We start from the raw sequence: 15,072 nt of genomic DNA, 5'->3' as shown, positions 1-15,072 counted from the left end.
CATGTCCAAAAAGAAAACACAACTGTTGAAATTGGCTCGATCAACCCAGCGAAGGCTTAATGACTCATTAAATAGCCTATAACAACAAAGCCATTTAGGAAAAGCAGATGAATAAATCTTGTTGGTAATGAAAATGTAGAAACCCTGATGGTGAAGATTGCAAATGCTGCTGAAGGTTTATAGCTTGATAAGTGAATGAAGGTTTCTCACGCTTGGGTCCAGCCCACGGCCGGTGGGGGCAGGGGTGGGGGGATAGCAGATGGTCCCAGAGTCTCTGTGTGGAAATAGTAGACCTCCACAGAAAGTCTCTGGTCAGCCTCCTTTAAAGAAGAAACCAGAAGACAATTGAAAAGTCATCTGTTTGACCGCATCTTGGGTCAGGCTGTTTGTTTATGGCTCTGTCTTATCAATATTTCATTTCTGCCACTCAAACACCACCTTATAGTCTCCATCTGGCAAACATCTGGTTCTTGTTTTGGCGCTGTTGCTTCTTTCACTGTGTATTTTCTCGTATTTTGTAATAAACACCTACAATACATATACTGTCTCTTTGCTGCATATGTTTGGCCACATTTGACCCTATTCTGCTGATCTGATCAGTAAATAAAGGGTAGCAAATAATATGCATCTAAGACAAGAATAACAAATGGACGAACCAGAAGAGGATGCATGTTGTTTGAGCACCCATCGCTAAGGAGGGGCACTAAGGTGTCATTTCCCTTTATGGCGTATCATGGGCAGATCTGTTAAAACAGAAGTGTTACAACACTGAGGGGTCAAAAATGGCACATGACGTGACTCAGGTACTGTCAAAAAGGTTGTAAAACTTGTTTTGACATGTCATTAGCTTAAGTATTATTGTTGCTATTGATTTGTTTCTATTAGTCATTGTTACTTTCACAAACCTTTTCCTATCAGCCTCTCACATTAGTTTGAAACTCTCCTGTGATCTCGACTAATATTGGCTGTTACTCCTGTGGTCAGGTTTGAGTGACAGCCAGCAACACTTGAAAGACTTAGCACAGACATAGGTGACCAAGGAAGGGTATCATACAGTGCTTCTGGCTGATGACATGACACTGTGGAGCCTGTTGACCCCTGGTAGTCACAATATCAGCCAGCACCTCTGTAAGGGAGGCCATACTATGTCTGCCTGAAGCCAAAGTGCTCAGCTGGTGCTAGAGAGAAGGAAAAGACTCGGGGATAAAACAAGAGCTTTGGTTTCTCATCTGACCAGACTATAATTAGAGAGAGAAAAAGATGAGTATATGGCTGATGATGCCACAAGACTCCCACACACCCCACTATTATGCAGACACACACACAGACTCACATCAGCTTTTTTGTGGCCCCTGCACACCCAGTAGGACGGCCACTAATCCTGCAGTACATTTACAATCTGTGTAACAACAACCTGATACCCTGCAGCACACATCTCCCTTTACACTACACACACCTCTCAAAGCCCCAGCATGTAAGTGTCAGCAGCAACAGCTGTGTGCCCCTCCCTTCCTGTCTCATCTAGCGTCAGATCACCTGACTGGTACTGCCATGCTCTCGGCGAGGAGCAAACATAATAATATCTGATCTGTGGCCTTTGCATAAAACTGCTGCATGCTCCAACACGGTCTCTGGCCCTGTCTCCCCTGGTGGCCCTCACTGTGTCAATGAACAGGGGTGGAGTATTGAAGACATCCGCAGCATGTCAGTGATACTGCACTGTTGGCCATTAGCACTTACAGAGACACAACCTGCCGGCCGTCCAAGCCTAATCCGTCTCCGCTAAAAGCCTCAGAAATGCAACCTTATATGGCACCTATGGGAATATGCCTTTCCAATCACTCCTTAGGAATGAATACCTGGCGTATCTTGCCACTGCGCTTTTTTGCCCACTCAGTCCACTCAGTTTACTGTAAACACCAGGCGGAAAATCTTGGGGCTGTTTCAAAGTGAGGCTTGAGAATATGATTCATTTTCCCAGACTCAGAGGTTTCACAAGGGACTCCTACATCAAGCTGTCATATTGGACTAATGAAAATCTTATTCTACAGAGGGATCCTCTTAAAGCTGCTAAAGGCACATGCTAACCAGGGGATTAGCCCCATAACAGTAGGGGACTTTAATTTCAGCACTGTCATAAGTCATCAGTGTAGAGCACCAACATTGATATATGGCTTAGGACAGACTACCGTGTGTCATTAAAGGTTTCTGTTGGGGTGGGTGAATTGCAGGGACATTCAGCACAAGCTTGGAATGATTCAGACTGGCACGATGGGATCAGATCCTGCGAACAAAACTAGAGATGGTTGTAGCCTGGATGTGTCTTTCGCAGTCCAGCCTCAATTTGCGAGCACATATGGTAACTGTTTTTTCAGTTGTGGCCTCGCTAAGATGCACAAAGTATCATCTGTTGTCATTTAGTTTTGGAGTACTCATAACTCTGGAGAACGCCTCTTTGAGGAGCATGATGGTGAGAGGCTCCCCAAACAAATCAATGAGTAACTTTCTTCCCACTTAAACAGCTGCTACTGATGTACCCTTGAGCAAAATGTTGCATCAGGGGATCTGAATGTTAAATGTGTGCAAACCACAAAGCAGGCTGGAGACAGAACATGTCCCCTCACTGTATTTTCATTAGGTAGATAATTAGAAAGGCCAGTATGAGTGATCACATGATGTTGTATGATGCTGCTGTAGGAATTATCTTTGCTTGTAGAAAAATTACCTCACAAATAACAGATTAATCATCTTAGTGTTATTGCTGATACTCACAAAAACTGCCCTCATTTATAAACACACTTTATGTTCATGTGCTATTTTGGTATAAATGCAAAAAAAAAAAAAAAATCATGACTTCATTCATGTATCTTTGTATATAAATAGACCCTATAATTTGTCTCCAGTCAAACTTAAAACTGCCATGTTTTCTTATAAGCAGTTTTATTGTTCATTTATTGGAGCATTACTACCATGTCAATCAGCGGAAGAGTGTGAAATCCTTTGTCCATGCAAAAACAAAATAGGGACCCACACATAAAAATATTGCTTGATAGTGCTACTAGTGGTCAAAAACATCATAGGGTACCTGTAAGTTACAGAGTAAGTACTGTAGACTTGACTTACTTGAGTCTCATTAAAGGCTTCAAAATAAAATCATTCCAGCTGCAATTTTTGATCTGTTATAATCCCACAGTAATTAAAAAAAATATCAGAACTCTTGAGAAGTTTTAATTATAATACCTGTGCACTGAAATAACTTGGTCTCAGTTATGTAAAAAAATGTCTGAGCACAGCTTTAAAAGCAAAACATTCATATTCCATTTTAACAGTCAGCATTCACAGACCTGAAATCCTGAGAACTGACTTGAACTTGCCTCAAAATACTAAAACCACCTCTCATATTTTTACACATATTCTTTATTTTTCTGCACAAGCTGCTCTGGATATATTTTTATTTCTCTCTTATGTCTCCCTCTTCCAGGTTTTACCGTGGTGATTACCACATTGATGTCTGCATCAATGACTATCTTGATGTCTATTGTCCACACTACATTGGCCCAGTTCCTGATGAGCGGGCCGAGCGCTACATCCTCTACATGGTGAACTATGATGGCTACAGCTCGTGTGATCACACTGCCAAGGGCTTCAAACGCTGGGAGTGCAACAGGCCTCTGTCCCTGAATGGACCGCTGAAGTTTTCAGAGAAGTTCCAGCTCTTCACTCCCTTCTCCTTAGGCTTCGAGTTTCGCCCTGGCAGAGAGTATTATTATATCTGTGAGTATGTACTGTTTTGGTACAACAGAAATGTGTCCATAGCCCTGAGTACTGAAACCTGAAGTACTGAACGTTGGCATTGAACTCCTTGTGTTTAGACAATATGCATTATATAGTATGAGAATTTTGGCTTCTTTTGTTGAATGACAAAAGGCTTTTGTTGCAAAAAAATATGCACTAATATAAAAAGATTCACAAAGCTATTAACTGGGAGTTGCATCAGAAGATCAATATCAATTTCATCTTGAAATATTGCAGAAAGACAGCAGAAGTGTTTGGTCTTTTGTTATGCAAGCCCAAGGACCAAGCCAGAATACGAGCCAAAGGAAGCAAAACATCTCTACTGTCGACGTCTTGTTTGAAGTGTCTGTTGTTGCTGATAGGCTCAGTTTTCTCCTCTGTGTGAGAAGAATCTGGAAAACAAGCAGCTGGAAAGTCATGTTTTTATAAGTGAAGTCAGTGCCCTGAAGAGAGGGACAAAATGCGATTAAGTGAGCTCCATGGTAGATTTTTAGGTATTTAGCTGACACTTGTGGCTGGAAGAACTTCATGGATATTAACACGAACCAAAAATAAAGAGTACAAAGGTCAGAGGAAAGAGAGTAATGTACTGGCATTACAACAAAGAACAACATCAAGATATGTGATCCAAGGAAAATGGGTAGTTTTTCTCCATGAAGCTTTATGGCCTCTAGACCAAGAGCAGGTGTTTGGGAAAGCTGCCAGAAAATCTGAATTCTGAATATATAGGTATGGTGTGCTTCATCTGACCAATCTCAGTGGATGTTCTGTTGCTTTTGTTGTTGAATTGCAAATCAGGCTGTTTCTGTTTGTTGTCCGAACACTAATTTAACCCTTTGAAGAACGAGTTCTACTTTAAAGTGGTTTTAAAATTAGAAAATTTAATGCAGTATGACAGATTTGATGACTGGTGATTCCATATTTCCTGTGCATCATTTTATACATGTTTATACCAAATCCTATCTTGAACACATTTTGTGTGTTTGAAAACCTTCACTAGAAGCAAAAATACTGTTCTGCAGGTTTGTAATGACTCAGACAGGCAGGTTTAAGATCACAAAGAAGGTTTTTTTATGATCACATATTGAGTCATGTATGCTACCGGTGAAAGGTTTAATGGGATGTGTCCAGACTTTTGCCTGGTAGTGTATGTTAACTATTGATTTGATTTGATTTGATTTGATTTATTCTTTCAAGCATGTAAAAACAGTTGATATGACAACACACATAATTTTACACATAATCCAATATCAATTTGCTTATACCTAGTACATGCTTGAATGGAGTAGGAAGAAGTCAGACTTATCCAGTCCTACCCCATGACATCATCTTACCACCAACTATTCTCCTCCCTTGTCTTTCAACACTTTAGTCTTTGCCTCATTGATCTTTCACTGCGCACCAAGCTTAGCATCTGGGATTGCAGGATCATCAAGCTTGTCCTTTTTTGTTGCACTATTTTGTATTGTGATATATTAGCTTTCACTGAATGTTTTTGTTGGATCTGTGTGTTTACTGGCTGGTCTGCACCACTCTGCTGCATAAACTGTTTACAGAAATTGCCTATGTTAGCTATGCCAGCTGTTGTTGCAACTCCTTGGATGTCAGTAGGAAAAATCATAGATTGAAAAACTGACCTAATAAATGAGGCAGAATTAGACAATCACTGATGTGAAACAGAGTGAAGACAATGTTCCTGATGTAGACGTTGATGGTAACCATCCAAATGAGACAGACAGAGGCAGAGAGACAGTCCATATGACTCCGAGCAGCTTCAGGCCATATGGACCATCTCTCGCTGACTCAGATTCATGACTCACCCGACAGATCCTTGTTCACCAAAGACACTTCGGGATCTGAAGACACAGGATGAAATAACAAAAGCCAAAGAGACCTCAGGGAACATACCAAAGTCTTTTAGTCAAACTCCTCACATAATACAAGTGTTTGTCCTCATTGTGTAGACTTATGTAGTTGAAAAGAGCTGTTTCAAAAAAAGTATTTTTACCACTAAATTCTGATCTAAACCTTTCCACTGTTTGTCTCTCAACATAAAAACACTGGAGTCACCTGGATAAAATAAACAACATTACAGTCCAATTTCCACAGACCTTTTAGCTCTGATTTTGGTCTTCACCAAGTTCAGAGGGAAATATCTGACTCTTTAGTTGCTGTTTGTATGATACCTGTCCAGAAACAGAGTTTTACACTGAAAACAGCTGCTTTTTGCAACTAAAAACAAGATTGATAAGATTTGAAAAGATATTCTGAAACAAACAAAATAATTGTCTAAAAGAGGCGAATATACTGGTATTGTTTGTACATATAGAGCTAAAGACAGCTGCAGGGTTTTCTGTGCGTTCCTCGTTATAAGTGAGCCTTTCACCAGTGACATAGTCATTTGAGCTGTTCTTAAAAATGAAATATCGATTAGTGCAGCTTCAGGCTGCTGAATGTTTTATTGGGTTTCTACACAATGTAATACTTCGCTTTGGCTTGATGTTAGCAGTGCAGCACCAGAATGTGAGGTTTGGTGATTGAATGCTTTGTTCTAAAATACATTTTAATGTCCAAAGTCTTACCATTTGAATATTTATTAAAGAACAAAATATATTCTAAGGCAGCTGCTTATGTTTACTTGAGTTTAATCCAAGTCCACAGGCGCTCCAAATTTCTCTCAAAACAGAATGAAAGCACCCCTGTCGTGAGCCTCCCATACTGACTCATTTTTTCCCATCATTTTTCTATTTTAATTTATTTTTATTTAATGTTTATTTCATCACTTTCTTAATGAGTCTTTTTTGGAGCTTTGAAACTTAAACTGATGTAAGAAGATAAGTACTGCCAACCCACATGAAAAGGTATTTTCCAGACAGATCCTTGTGTTTTCTTTCACTTTAGCCACATCCATATCCAGAAATTCTGGTTGCACTACAGTAAACTACTGTATGTTTTATCAGCTGCTGGTATCAGTGTCATATTGCATGTTGGCAGTGTCCTGCTCTAACAAAGCTGAACAATAGTGGGTAGTTAATACCATTGTTGTACATATAATATGGCTTGGGAATCTGTTAAGTGGCCATGTAAATCATATATTGAGGTGGGGTTAATGGCTGTGAAGACAGATGCTCCTTTGTCCTTAGTCATGGTGATCGTCTTTTGCCCTAGGCAGGGGGGAAGGGAGGGCGTGGTCTCGTCAAAAAGATGACACCTACAGTTGGCTCAGGGCCTGTCCGTCTGGGAGAAAGATACACACCCCAAGGCAAACCGCCCTGGTTAGGGACCAGCATTGCACTTTGTCATAGAAGGTCAAAGGTCACAGAGATGACGATGAGGTCTGCGCTGCCTCAGAGGGCGGCATGTTTTTCTAATAGAGTCGCAGTGGAGAGGGGAAAGCCTGATTCTAATCTCAGGGGATAGAAATCCAATTTTCAGCGGAGACAGTTAAGTCTGGTTCTCCCCATGTGAGCGAGATGACTGTCTCTCTGTAAAGCCCTTGCACATCAAATGCTCGGACCCCGCTCAGTATAGCCAGTGCAGATGTACATCGATAGTGACATGAAACTTGCCAGCACAGTCCTCAGTTTCCCTTTAGCTTCTCATGGCTGAAGCACAGACAAAAGGCTTTGTTCCACAAGATAAACTGATCATCACAAGAAAAACATCTGATCCCACAGTATGTACAGTGTATCACAGTCTGTCTAATGCGTAGACATAGACACAGACATACTAAACCCTGGCCTAACGGGCCTTCCCAGCCTGTTAACTGATGCAAGTGTTGCTGGTGCCAAATGTGTGATTACATCAATGAAATGTCCCACAGCACATGACAGAACATGTAAAGTGTGTCCAAGTGTGTGACCGGGAGGTTTACTGTTGTCCCATCATCATAGTGAGACGGTGGCAGCAGGACCTGACTAAATCTGGGGTCTAGACTTGCAGGCAGAGCTGGAGTTACAGTCACAGTGAAGCATGGCTGTGTAGCTCAAAGACAGAAAACCCAGTGACAGACATGAGACAAAGGAGGAGAGACAGTTAGGTAATTGTGTGTGTGTGCGCTGGAATCTGTGAAGGGATAGTGGAATGGGGAGAGGATGAGACAGTGAGATGAGAGAAAGACAGTGTGAACAAATGTCAAACAAAGACAGAGGACAGTGAGAAATTGCAGAAAAACTGAAGGGAGGAAGAGCATTTTTTTTCACTAAGAACATTTTTCATTTTCCAACAAGCTAATGCTTTGCTTCTTCTTTAGGCCTAATACTGTGTAGATCTCAAAAACAAACAATGACACAAACATAATTATAAACAAAATGTATAATTGAACAGATATCAAAATAATAATTCATCTGCTAAAGAAATACACATTAAAGAACATGTACTACTGTCAGTCACTAAAACCTGAATCAATCTAGTAAATAATACCACACGGTGCATTATCAGGCTTATACAATGGTCAGTTAAAGCAATACATTAAGGAAACCCACACAGGCAGAGGGAGAATATGTAAACTATGCACAGAGAGGCCTTGATCAGCCACCAGGTTTGAACCCAGTGCTTATATGCTGTAGGGCTAACCACTGCACCACATGCTGCCCAGCCATAGTCCAAATAATTTAGTAAGATAAATGAAATGTTCTAGGTCAAAGCTTTGGACATTGGTAAATTTCTCCTATATAATTTCATGATATATCTAACCCATATCTGTCCCAGAAAAGATTTTGTGCCAAAGTATAGTTTTATAGGAGTAGAAGAAAGTTAGAGAGATAATGAAAACAGAAACAGAAGGAGCACGAGAGGCATAAAGAAATGGAAAGGCAGTTTTGGCCAGTTAAGTTCTCAGAGACAGAAACTGAGACAAGCAGTTGTCCTGTCTGTTCCAGCCACCGTCGGGGTGTGAGCTAAGTTACTTGATACCCGCTGACACAGACAGAAGCGATGTGATTGACACCGTTGCTCTCTCGTTTCTTTCCTCCTTCTGCTCCTTCACTTCCAATATTCCTCTCATGGTGAAGTCTTAAAGATGATTTTTATCTCCTCTCACAGCCACATGGCATCTGATAAAGTGCCTTTTGAAATGAGAGCCTGAGTCATCTGTGTCCATGGAAACATTGACATGGTATACTTTTATCACAAATTCACCACAGGGCCAGAATCCATCACACGTAGTGTTTGGGTGACAGAACAGAGGAGTGTCTGTGGACAAGCTACAGACACGTCTGTGCACAGGAGCACATACTCAAGACACCACAGCTTCACCCATGCACACATACTGTACATGCCCAACACATTGTCATGAATATCCAAACACACTACAGGTGTTGCGTGTTTATGTGTGGAGATGTTTCAGTGACTTGGCAGGCAGAGGTCATAGTATTGAGGTACCTGAGGAAATGTCCATAAAACAAAGGGAAAAATCTCTTATGAGATGAAGATGAAGCTAGACAAAACATGACAAACACTCTTGACAAAAGTGCAGAAAGAAGTTGGAGTCATTTGTCACAGCTGGAGAAACCCTCAGTGCTCTTTTAGTGACTTAGTCCCCAGCACTGCTTGAAAAACTAATTAGTTTTGTTAGCTCTGCAAAACAATCACAGCATCCTACCCGCCACCCCCACCCCTCCCCAGAAATGGTTTTAATCTATCTTTGTCGTTCACAATCAGGAAACAGAGGAAATGAGATTTTGTAGGTGAGCATAACAGCATGCCACACATCTGCAGAAATGACTGCCCATGGCTATATTAGACTTGGAAATATGAGGGTGACATTGAGTTGTTTCATATCATAAAATATGGAGCAGAAACGCTTTTACATCAGGATGAGAGGGAAGTTCAGACGGTGAGATAAAGCTCTTCAGACTGTATTTAAACGAAATAAGTGTGGAATACGTCTGATGAAGAAAACAAGTCGACCTTGTCAGATTGTACGTTTCTGCTGCTGAGCTGATGTTTATGAATGAAGGTAGATTTCAGAGTGTCAAGAGGCCTCAGGTGAAGTAGTGAAGAGAATGTGAATCGGGAATGTTGAGTGGTTTTGCAGAAGTAGTACTTCAAAACTTGGATCGGACTACAGGATTTGGCTTTTATTACCCCATATCTGTCAGCTGGGGACATTATGGGGATGAAATCTTGTAGTCTGCTCCTGGCATTAGCAGTTAATATTAGGGAGTAAACTAGAGTCCTGTACATATGTGCTGATGTATCTTTGTTGGCCAACCCAGAAGTTAGCATCACCCTGGTTCCCTCAAAATAAAGCCAATGGGATTTTTCCATAGGCTTTTGGATTATTGCAGAAAATAAGCTCTTTCACATTTTGTTCAGCAAGATAATCCTCATAAGTGAATAGCACTTTATGATGTTTGAAGCCCAAATACAATGGCCAGAAGTAAAAAGCTGTTATTAGGCTATAAACAAACTACCACGGTCCCATGACTTCAGTGTCACCACCACTATGTCCAACTTGTGATTTAATTTGCAGGACTTAATTTTCTACTAAATCCTTTCCTCTTAGCGTGACCTGATCTCGCTAGTGACCATGGCTGAGTCAGTTAGAATAGTTTGGAAGTGCACGTGTTTAAAAATAACAAGGCTGTAAAGGCAAACTAGTGAGTAGTTGAGTCTCCGTGTTCAGTGTTCTGATGTGTGAAATCGCAGACAGTCTTTGTAGCATCATTTAGCCATTTGTTAGCAGCTGCCTTTTTTAGGACACGCAAAAGCATTAAAATCACAAGTGGGGTATTTAGTGCTGTATTTTATATCATAGAACAAAATGAAGATGCAAAATGAAAGTGTATTGGCCTTGTGTTAACCACAGACCTTATTTCAAGCATCTAACCAAAGACCCAAACAAAAACCCCACTGACTTCAGGGTGAGGGAAACAGAAGTGCAAAAATGCTAACTCAGGTCTTTTAGGACTCACTACTACAGCACTTTATAATTATTGAAATGAATATTGCTTGTGACCTGGGTGATTCTGGAGTATTTATAGACACAAAAACATCATGTGAAAATGTATTTAGACTGGCACAAGTAATTCTGTACATCTTGGGGTTGAGTGTCATTTTATTGATACTAGTGCCATTTAGGTAGTGATACCGAAACCCTCCTTTTTTTGTGAATTGCCTTGACAGATGCAAAAAAGGCAAGCCGAACCTCACAAATTTTAAATGTTTACTAAACCCAAGGAGCAGTACAAAGGTTCTGCCTAAATAAAACATATTTTCTATATTCTATATTTGACAATGTATTTTTATTTAAATTAGGAGTGACGCAATAAAACAACAGGTATTTTATAACCAAGAAAATAGTGAGCTTTGATACTCAAGCCAAAATTTTGAAAGTGAATAATAGACTGTTCTCCCATTAAAAAAATGGTCTGTGCAGTATGTTGTTTGTGCCAGAAAGTTATTATAAACAACAGTGTTGTCTGTTTAGGTGAGCTGTACCGAACATATTAATTGTGATACTAGTGAAGGAGAAAGTAAGATAATGAAGTATAAAGCCACAAAGTCTGAGTTGGGCGGTTGGGGTGGATGGATGGTTCAGAAAACAGGACTTTTCCCCAGGGGACAGGTGTTCAATTCCTTGGCAAAACACTGTGTTGTCCCATATGCTCTGGAAGTTAAAAAGTATTTGGATTGTGAGCAATCAGATGCCAGTACCAGCTCAAGTCTTAGTGTTCGGATAAATAGCTTTTGTTTGCCAGGTAGTCATGCATGTGTTGTTTTCAGCCAACTGAATTTGCAGGTGTTTAACATGAGAGGCACTCATGTACCTTTCTGAGTTCCAGAACTTGTTTTGTTACTGAAAATGATCCTAATTTCTGTATGTTGCTTGGGTGAAATTAAAATATTCAAGAGCAGTAAAGCTGTTTCATCTCCAAAACACGGATGAATCACTGATCTCATTACTGAGCAAAACAATGGTGAATGCTATTTCAGTCCAAAATCATAGCAGCACTAGATTACATCAAGGAAGGTATTTTGAAATGGAAAGGTGCAGGTTACATGTTTAAGTGTGTTCTTATGTCTCCACAGCCTCCATCACTGATGACAAGGGAAGAAGGAGCTGCCTTCGACTCAAGGTCTTCGTCAGGCCTCAAAGTGAGTCACAGGTTGTTGTGTTTACGCTGCCCAGTTTTCCATGCTCTGGTGAACCAGCTTGTGATCAGACTGTGGATAAATGACGCTTGACTTTTCTAATCTTCATATCTCCTCTCCCCTCTTTGTTTTTCAAAGACAATTGTGTGAAAAACACCGGGAGTGTGCAGGAAGGGGTCGATTTTGACGACAACAGCCCCAACTCCCTAGAACCCAGAGGTGTGTGAGATTGTATAACATATATGTGTTTGTGACAGACAGTTAATTTTTCTTGAATATGTGAAAGTACCATGTTAAGTTAATACTGTGTTGCTTTATACATAATTAATTTCATTTTTATGTCAAAGCAAATTTGCAGTTATTCAATTTACCCCAAACCAACTAAAACATTATTATTGTGAAAGTTTGGGGCTTTGGGGCAGTTGCAGGTACGGTATTACCTGGTAGGTATATGTTCGTGTTCACCTGTGTTCGCTTGCTGTGTGCAACAGAGACACTACTTATACTGTCTGATTTGCTCATTGTTTTAACACAGAGAAAACACAACCATTTCCTATATTTCAGATGTTTTTCCTGTTAATGATGACATTTTTCATCTATTATGCTTCAGATGGTATCGGCCACGAGTCACCAGAGCCAGCTCGGAGGGATGTAAACTCTGCTGGTCAGCGCCAGACTTCAGTCATCCTGCTTAGCTCTGTTCTCATAGTTCTGGCTGCCATCTTGTCTTTATAGCACCCAGTGTGAGGAATTTCCAGGAATGGACTGTCCTGAGTGGACCACAGGCCACTCTACCTGGCAACCCTCTCCCCCTCAAGGAGCACTTTTTAAAACAAAACAAAACACTGACAGTATCTCTCTGTAAAAGAGTGAGGAAGGGACTTCGGCATTGAAGCCTTTGTTTTTTGAGTTTGGAAAATGCCAACTCGTCTGATTCTTGACTTTCCAGTGGGTGCTGATGGTCGAGGCACCCTGGGGTGAAAGGGTCTCTTACCCATTTGCCTGTATACCATTAACAGTATGAGGATATTTCACATTTATTTGTGACAAGCACACATACATGCTTTCAAACATATACACGCATTCAATACAAACTCCACAATCAGCACACTCTTTAGCTCAAATGACAAAGAAGCACAGCAGGATCCCTTAAAACGTTTACAGACTTTTAACATTTTTTTGTGTTCAGGAACATCATGTAACCCCCGACACACAACATGATTAACTGTCATGTTAAACTGGACGAGGTTTCCAAGAAGATCCGGGAGAAACACCATACATACGGGCCATTGTAAAGGAAAGCAAGCAGGATGTTGTTGCTAGGAGACTGTTGCCACTGGCAAGTGGGGTATGGGGTGGGCATTGAATGACTTAACCTTTCTCTCAGGTTAAAAGGATACATTGTGCCACCCCTAATTTTCACTGAATGTAGCTGCATTGCGTTAAATGTGCAACCCAATTTTGATATATCCTCTGCACCTTCATCCCCCAAACGGATCTGTCTGCAGCACGGCTCGCTGTGGTTCTGATTTTTCATGTAGGACATTGTTCTTCATTTCTGAGCTTTGACAGTAAGTAGGCTTCGTAGTTAAATGGCTTCTTTTGTTATCTATTATTTGTGTTTAGTTTTTATTTCTTATTTTTTGTCTGTAGCCTACAGACAAACATTGAATTTAATTTAACAGTTATGTCGTTATGAAACACAAGTCAAAGATTTGTGGCTGTGTTTCAGTTGTTAAAAGTACATTCATCCTAATCATTTTGAAGCCCATCTATATCTATTTGTAGCCTACCTTGTCAGATGCGTCCCAGATGTGGCATCTGTCAAAAATAGACTTGATGTGTATCTTTAGCGAAGCGCACCAAAGTGCCACATGTGGGACGGATCAGAGACGGAATGCAGCTGGACCTGGTGGGAACACAGCCAACGACTAGACTAACAGGGATCAGCCTGGCGATCGCGTCACAGACAGAATGCACTGTAGCCACATCCAGTGGAAATTAGGGGTCAGATTATGGACGACCCATGTTGACAGTCAAAAAATAAAAATAAAATTTAAAAATATATAAATTAAAGAAGCACTCATCTAGTAATGTTTGGAAAAGGGTGATTCAATGATCAGTTAAAGTATTTGTTTATTTTAATAAATCACATAATTCAATACAAGAGCCTACATGGGTGTACAGTAAAATATTTGAACGGAGTGGAGAATTGGTTAAGGTATTTTGCCAGGCAAAATGTATTTTCTTATTTATTGTGAAGTCCTTGTGGTTTTCTTCTGTTCTGGTCTAGTCTGCAAGTACAGTAGAAAGGCAATAAAAAACACTTACCCATTAAGGCAGTTCATATTACACACCATTCATTTGATACAATCATACAGAAACACTGAGTATAGTTTATGTATTGCTTGGATCGATTGTTGATGATAAATTTTAATTACTTTTTAAAAAATGTCCAGGAAGAAAAAAAAATGTCTGATGTGCTTATCAGGGTGTAGAAATAGAAGAATATTTGTGCTTCAAATTTGTCTTTAATGAATGTCACAAATGTAGTTTTACTATTACACTATTGCTTTTGTGAATCACTGTCATAATACAGCTATTGTAAATAGAGGCGAATGCCCCACAAAGTTCAGGGATGTGTCCATGCCTAACATGAGGTTAAAAAACAATTTTAGTTTTCTCTTTTTTTGGTGGGGGGGGGGCTTAAATAAAGTAGCACATGATTTCTATGGCTTAAGACCTTTCGGTGAGACAGCGACCGAGTTACAGGAGCAGGTGGTAGTCGTGTGTGCAAGGTGGGGCGGAGGGTTGTGTGTGATTCGGTTGCATTCTTTGATGTCGTGTTAAGTGGCGTCTGTACAGAAAATACACTGGGGGCACCCTCATACCAGTTATTTCTGGAATGAAAAATCGACCAATAAACAGAGTGAGGTGTCCTGTTCTCTCAGAGGCGAACTGAAATTCTAGCACCAGTGGACCTGAGAGGGAAAGACAAGGCGAGTGAGATGTGAAGCATTGTAGTGCTTGTTCTGAGATCAATACTCATGTTCTTCTTCTTCTTTTTAAACAGGAACATGCAGTAAACACATCCTTTTCACTCATCACTCTCAGCAGCACTGTTACCTTCACATGCACTCACTACCAAATTAAACTGCAGCCCTGCTAGTTTTCCTGCTG

General features: G+C 40.4%; 1 protein-coding gene across 1 annotated transcript in view; it reads left to right on the top strand.

Annotated features, from left to right (window-relative positions):
• LOC109973660 (ephrin-A5b-like) overlaps positions 1-15,066 on the top strand; it is a 77,514-nt gene extending 62,448 nt beyond the window's left edge. The window contains exons 2-5 of the mRNA XM_020623416.1: positions 3,482-3,774; positions 11,830-11,895; positions 12,031-12,111; positions 12,503-15,066. Of these exons, the coding sequence (XP_020479072.1) occupies positions 3,482-3,774; positions 11,830-11,895; positions 12,031-12,111; positions 12,503-12,627 (565 nt within the window). The 3' untranslated portion in view covers positions 12,628-15,066. The remainder of the gene's footprint in view (positions 1-3,481; positions 3,775-11,829; positions 11,896-12,030; positions 12,112-12,502) is intronic.
• The last annotated feature ends 6 nt before the right edge of the window (positions 15,067-15,072 follow it).

The sequence above is a fragment of the Monopterus albus genome, unplaced genomic scaffold, assembly GCF_001952655.1.
Source record: "Monopterus albus unplaced genomic scaffold, M_albus_1.0 scaffold298.1, whole genome shotgun sequence".
In the NCBI taxonomy this organism is placed as follows: Eukaryota; Metazoa; Chordata; class Actinopteri; order Synbranchiformes; family Synbranchidae; genus Monopterus; species Monopterus albus.
This window is presented reverse-complemented; position numbering and strand designations above follow the sequence as displayed.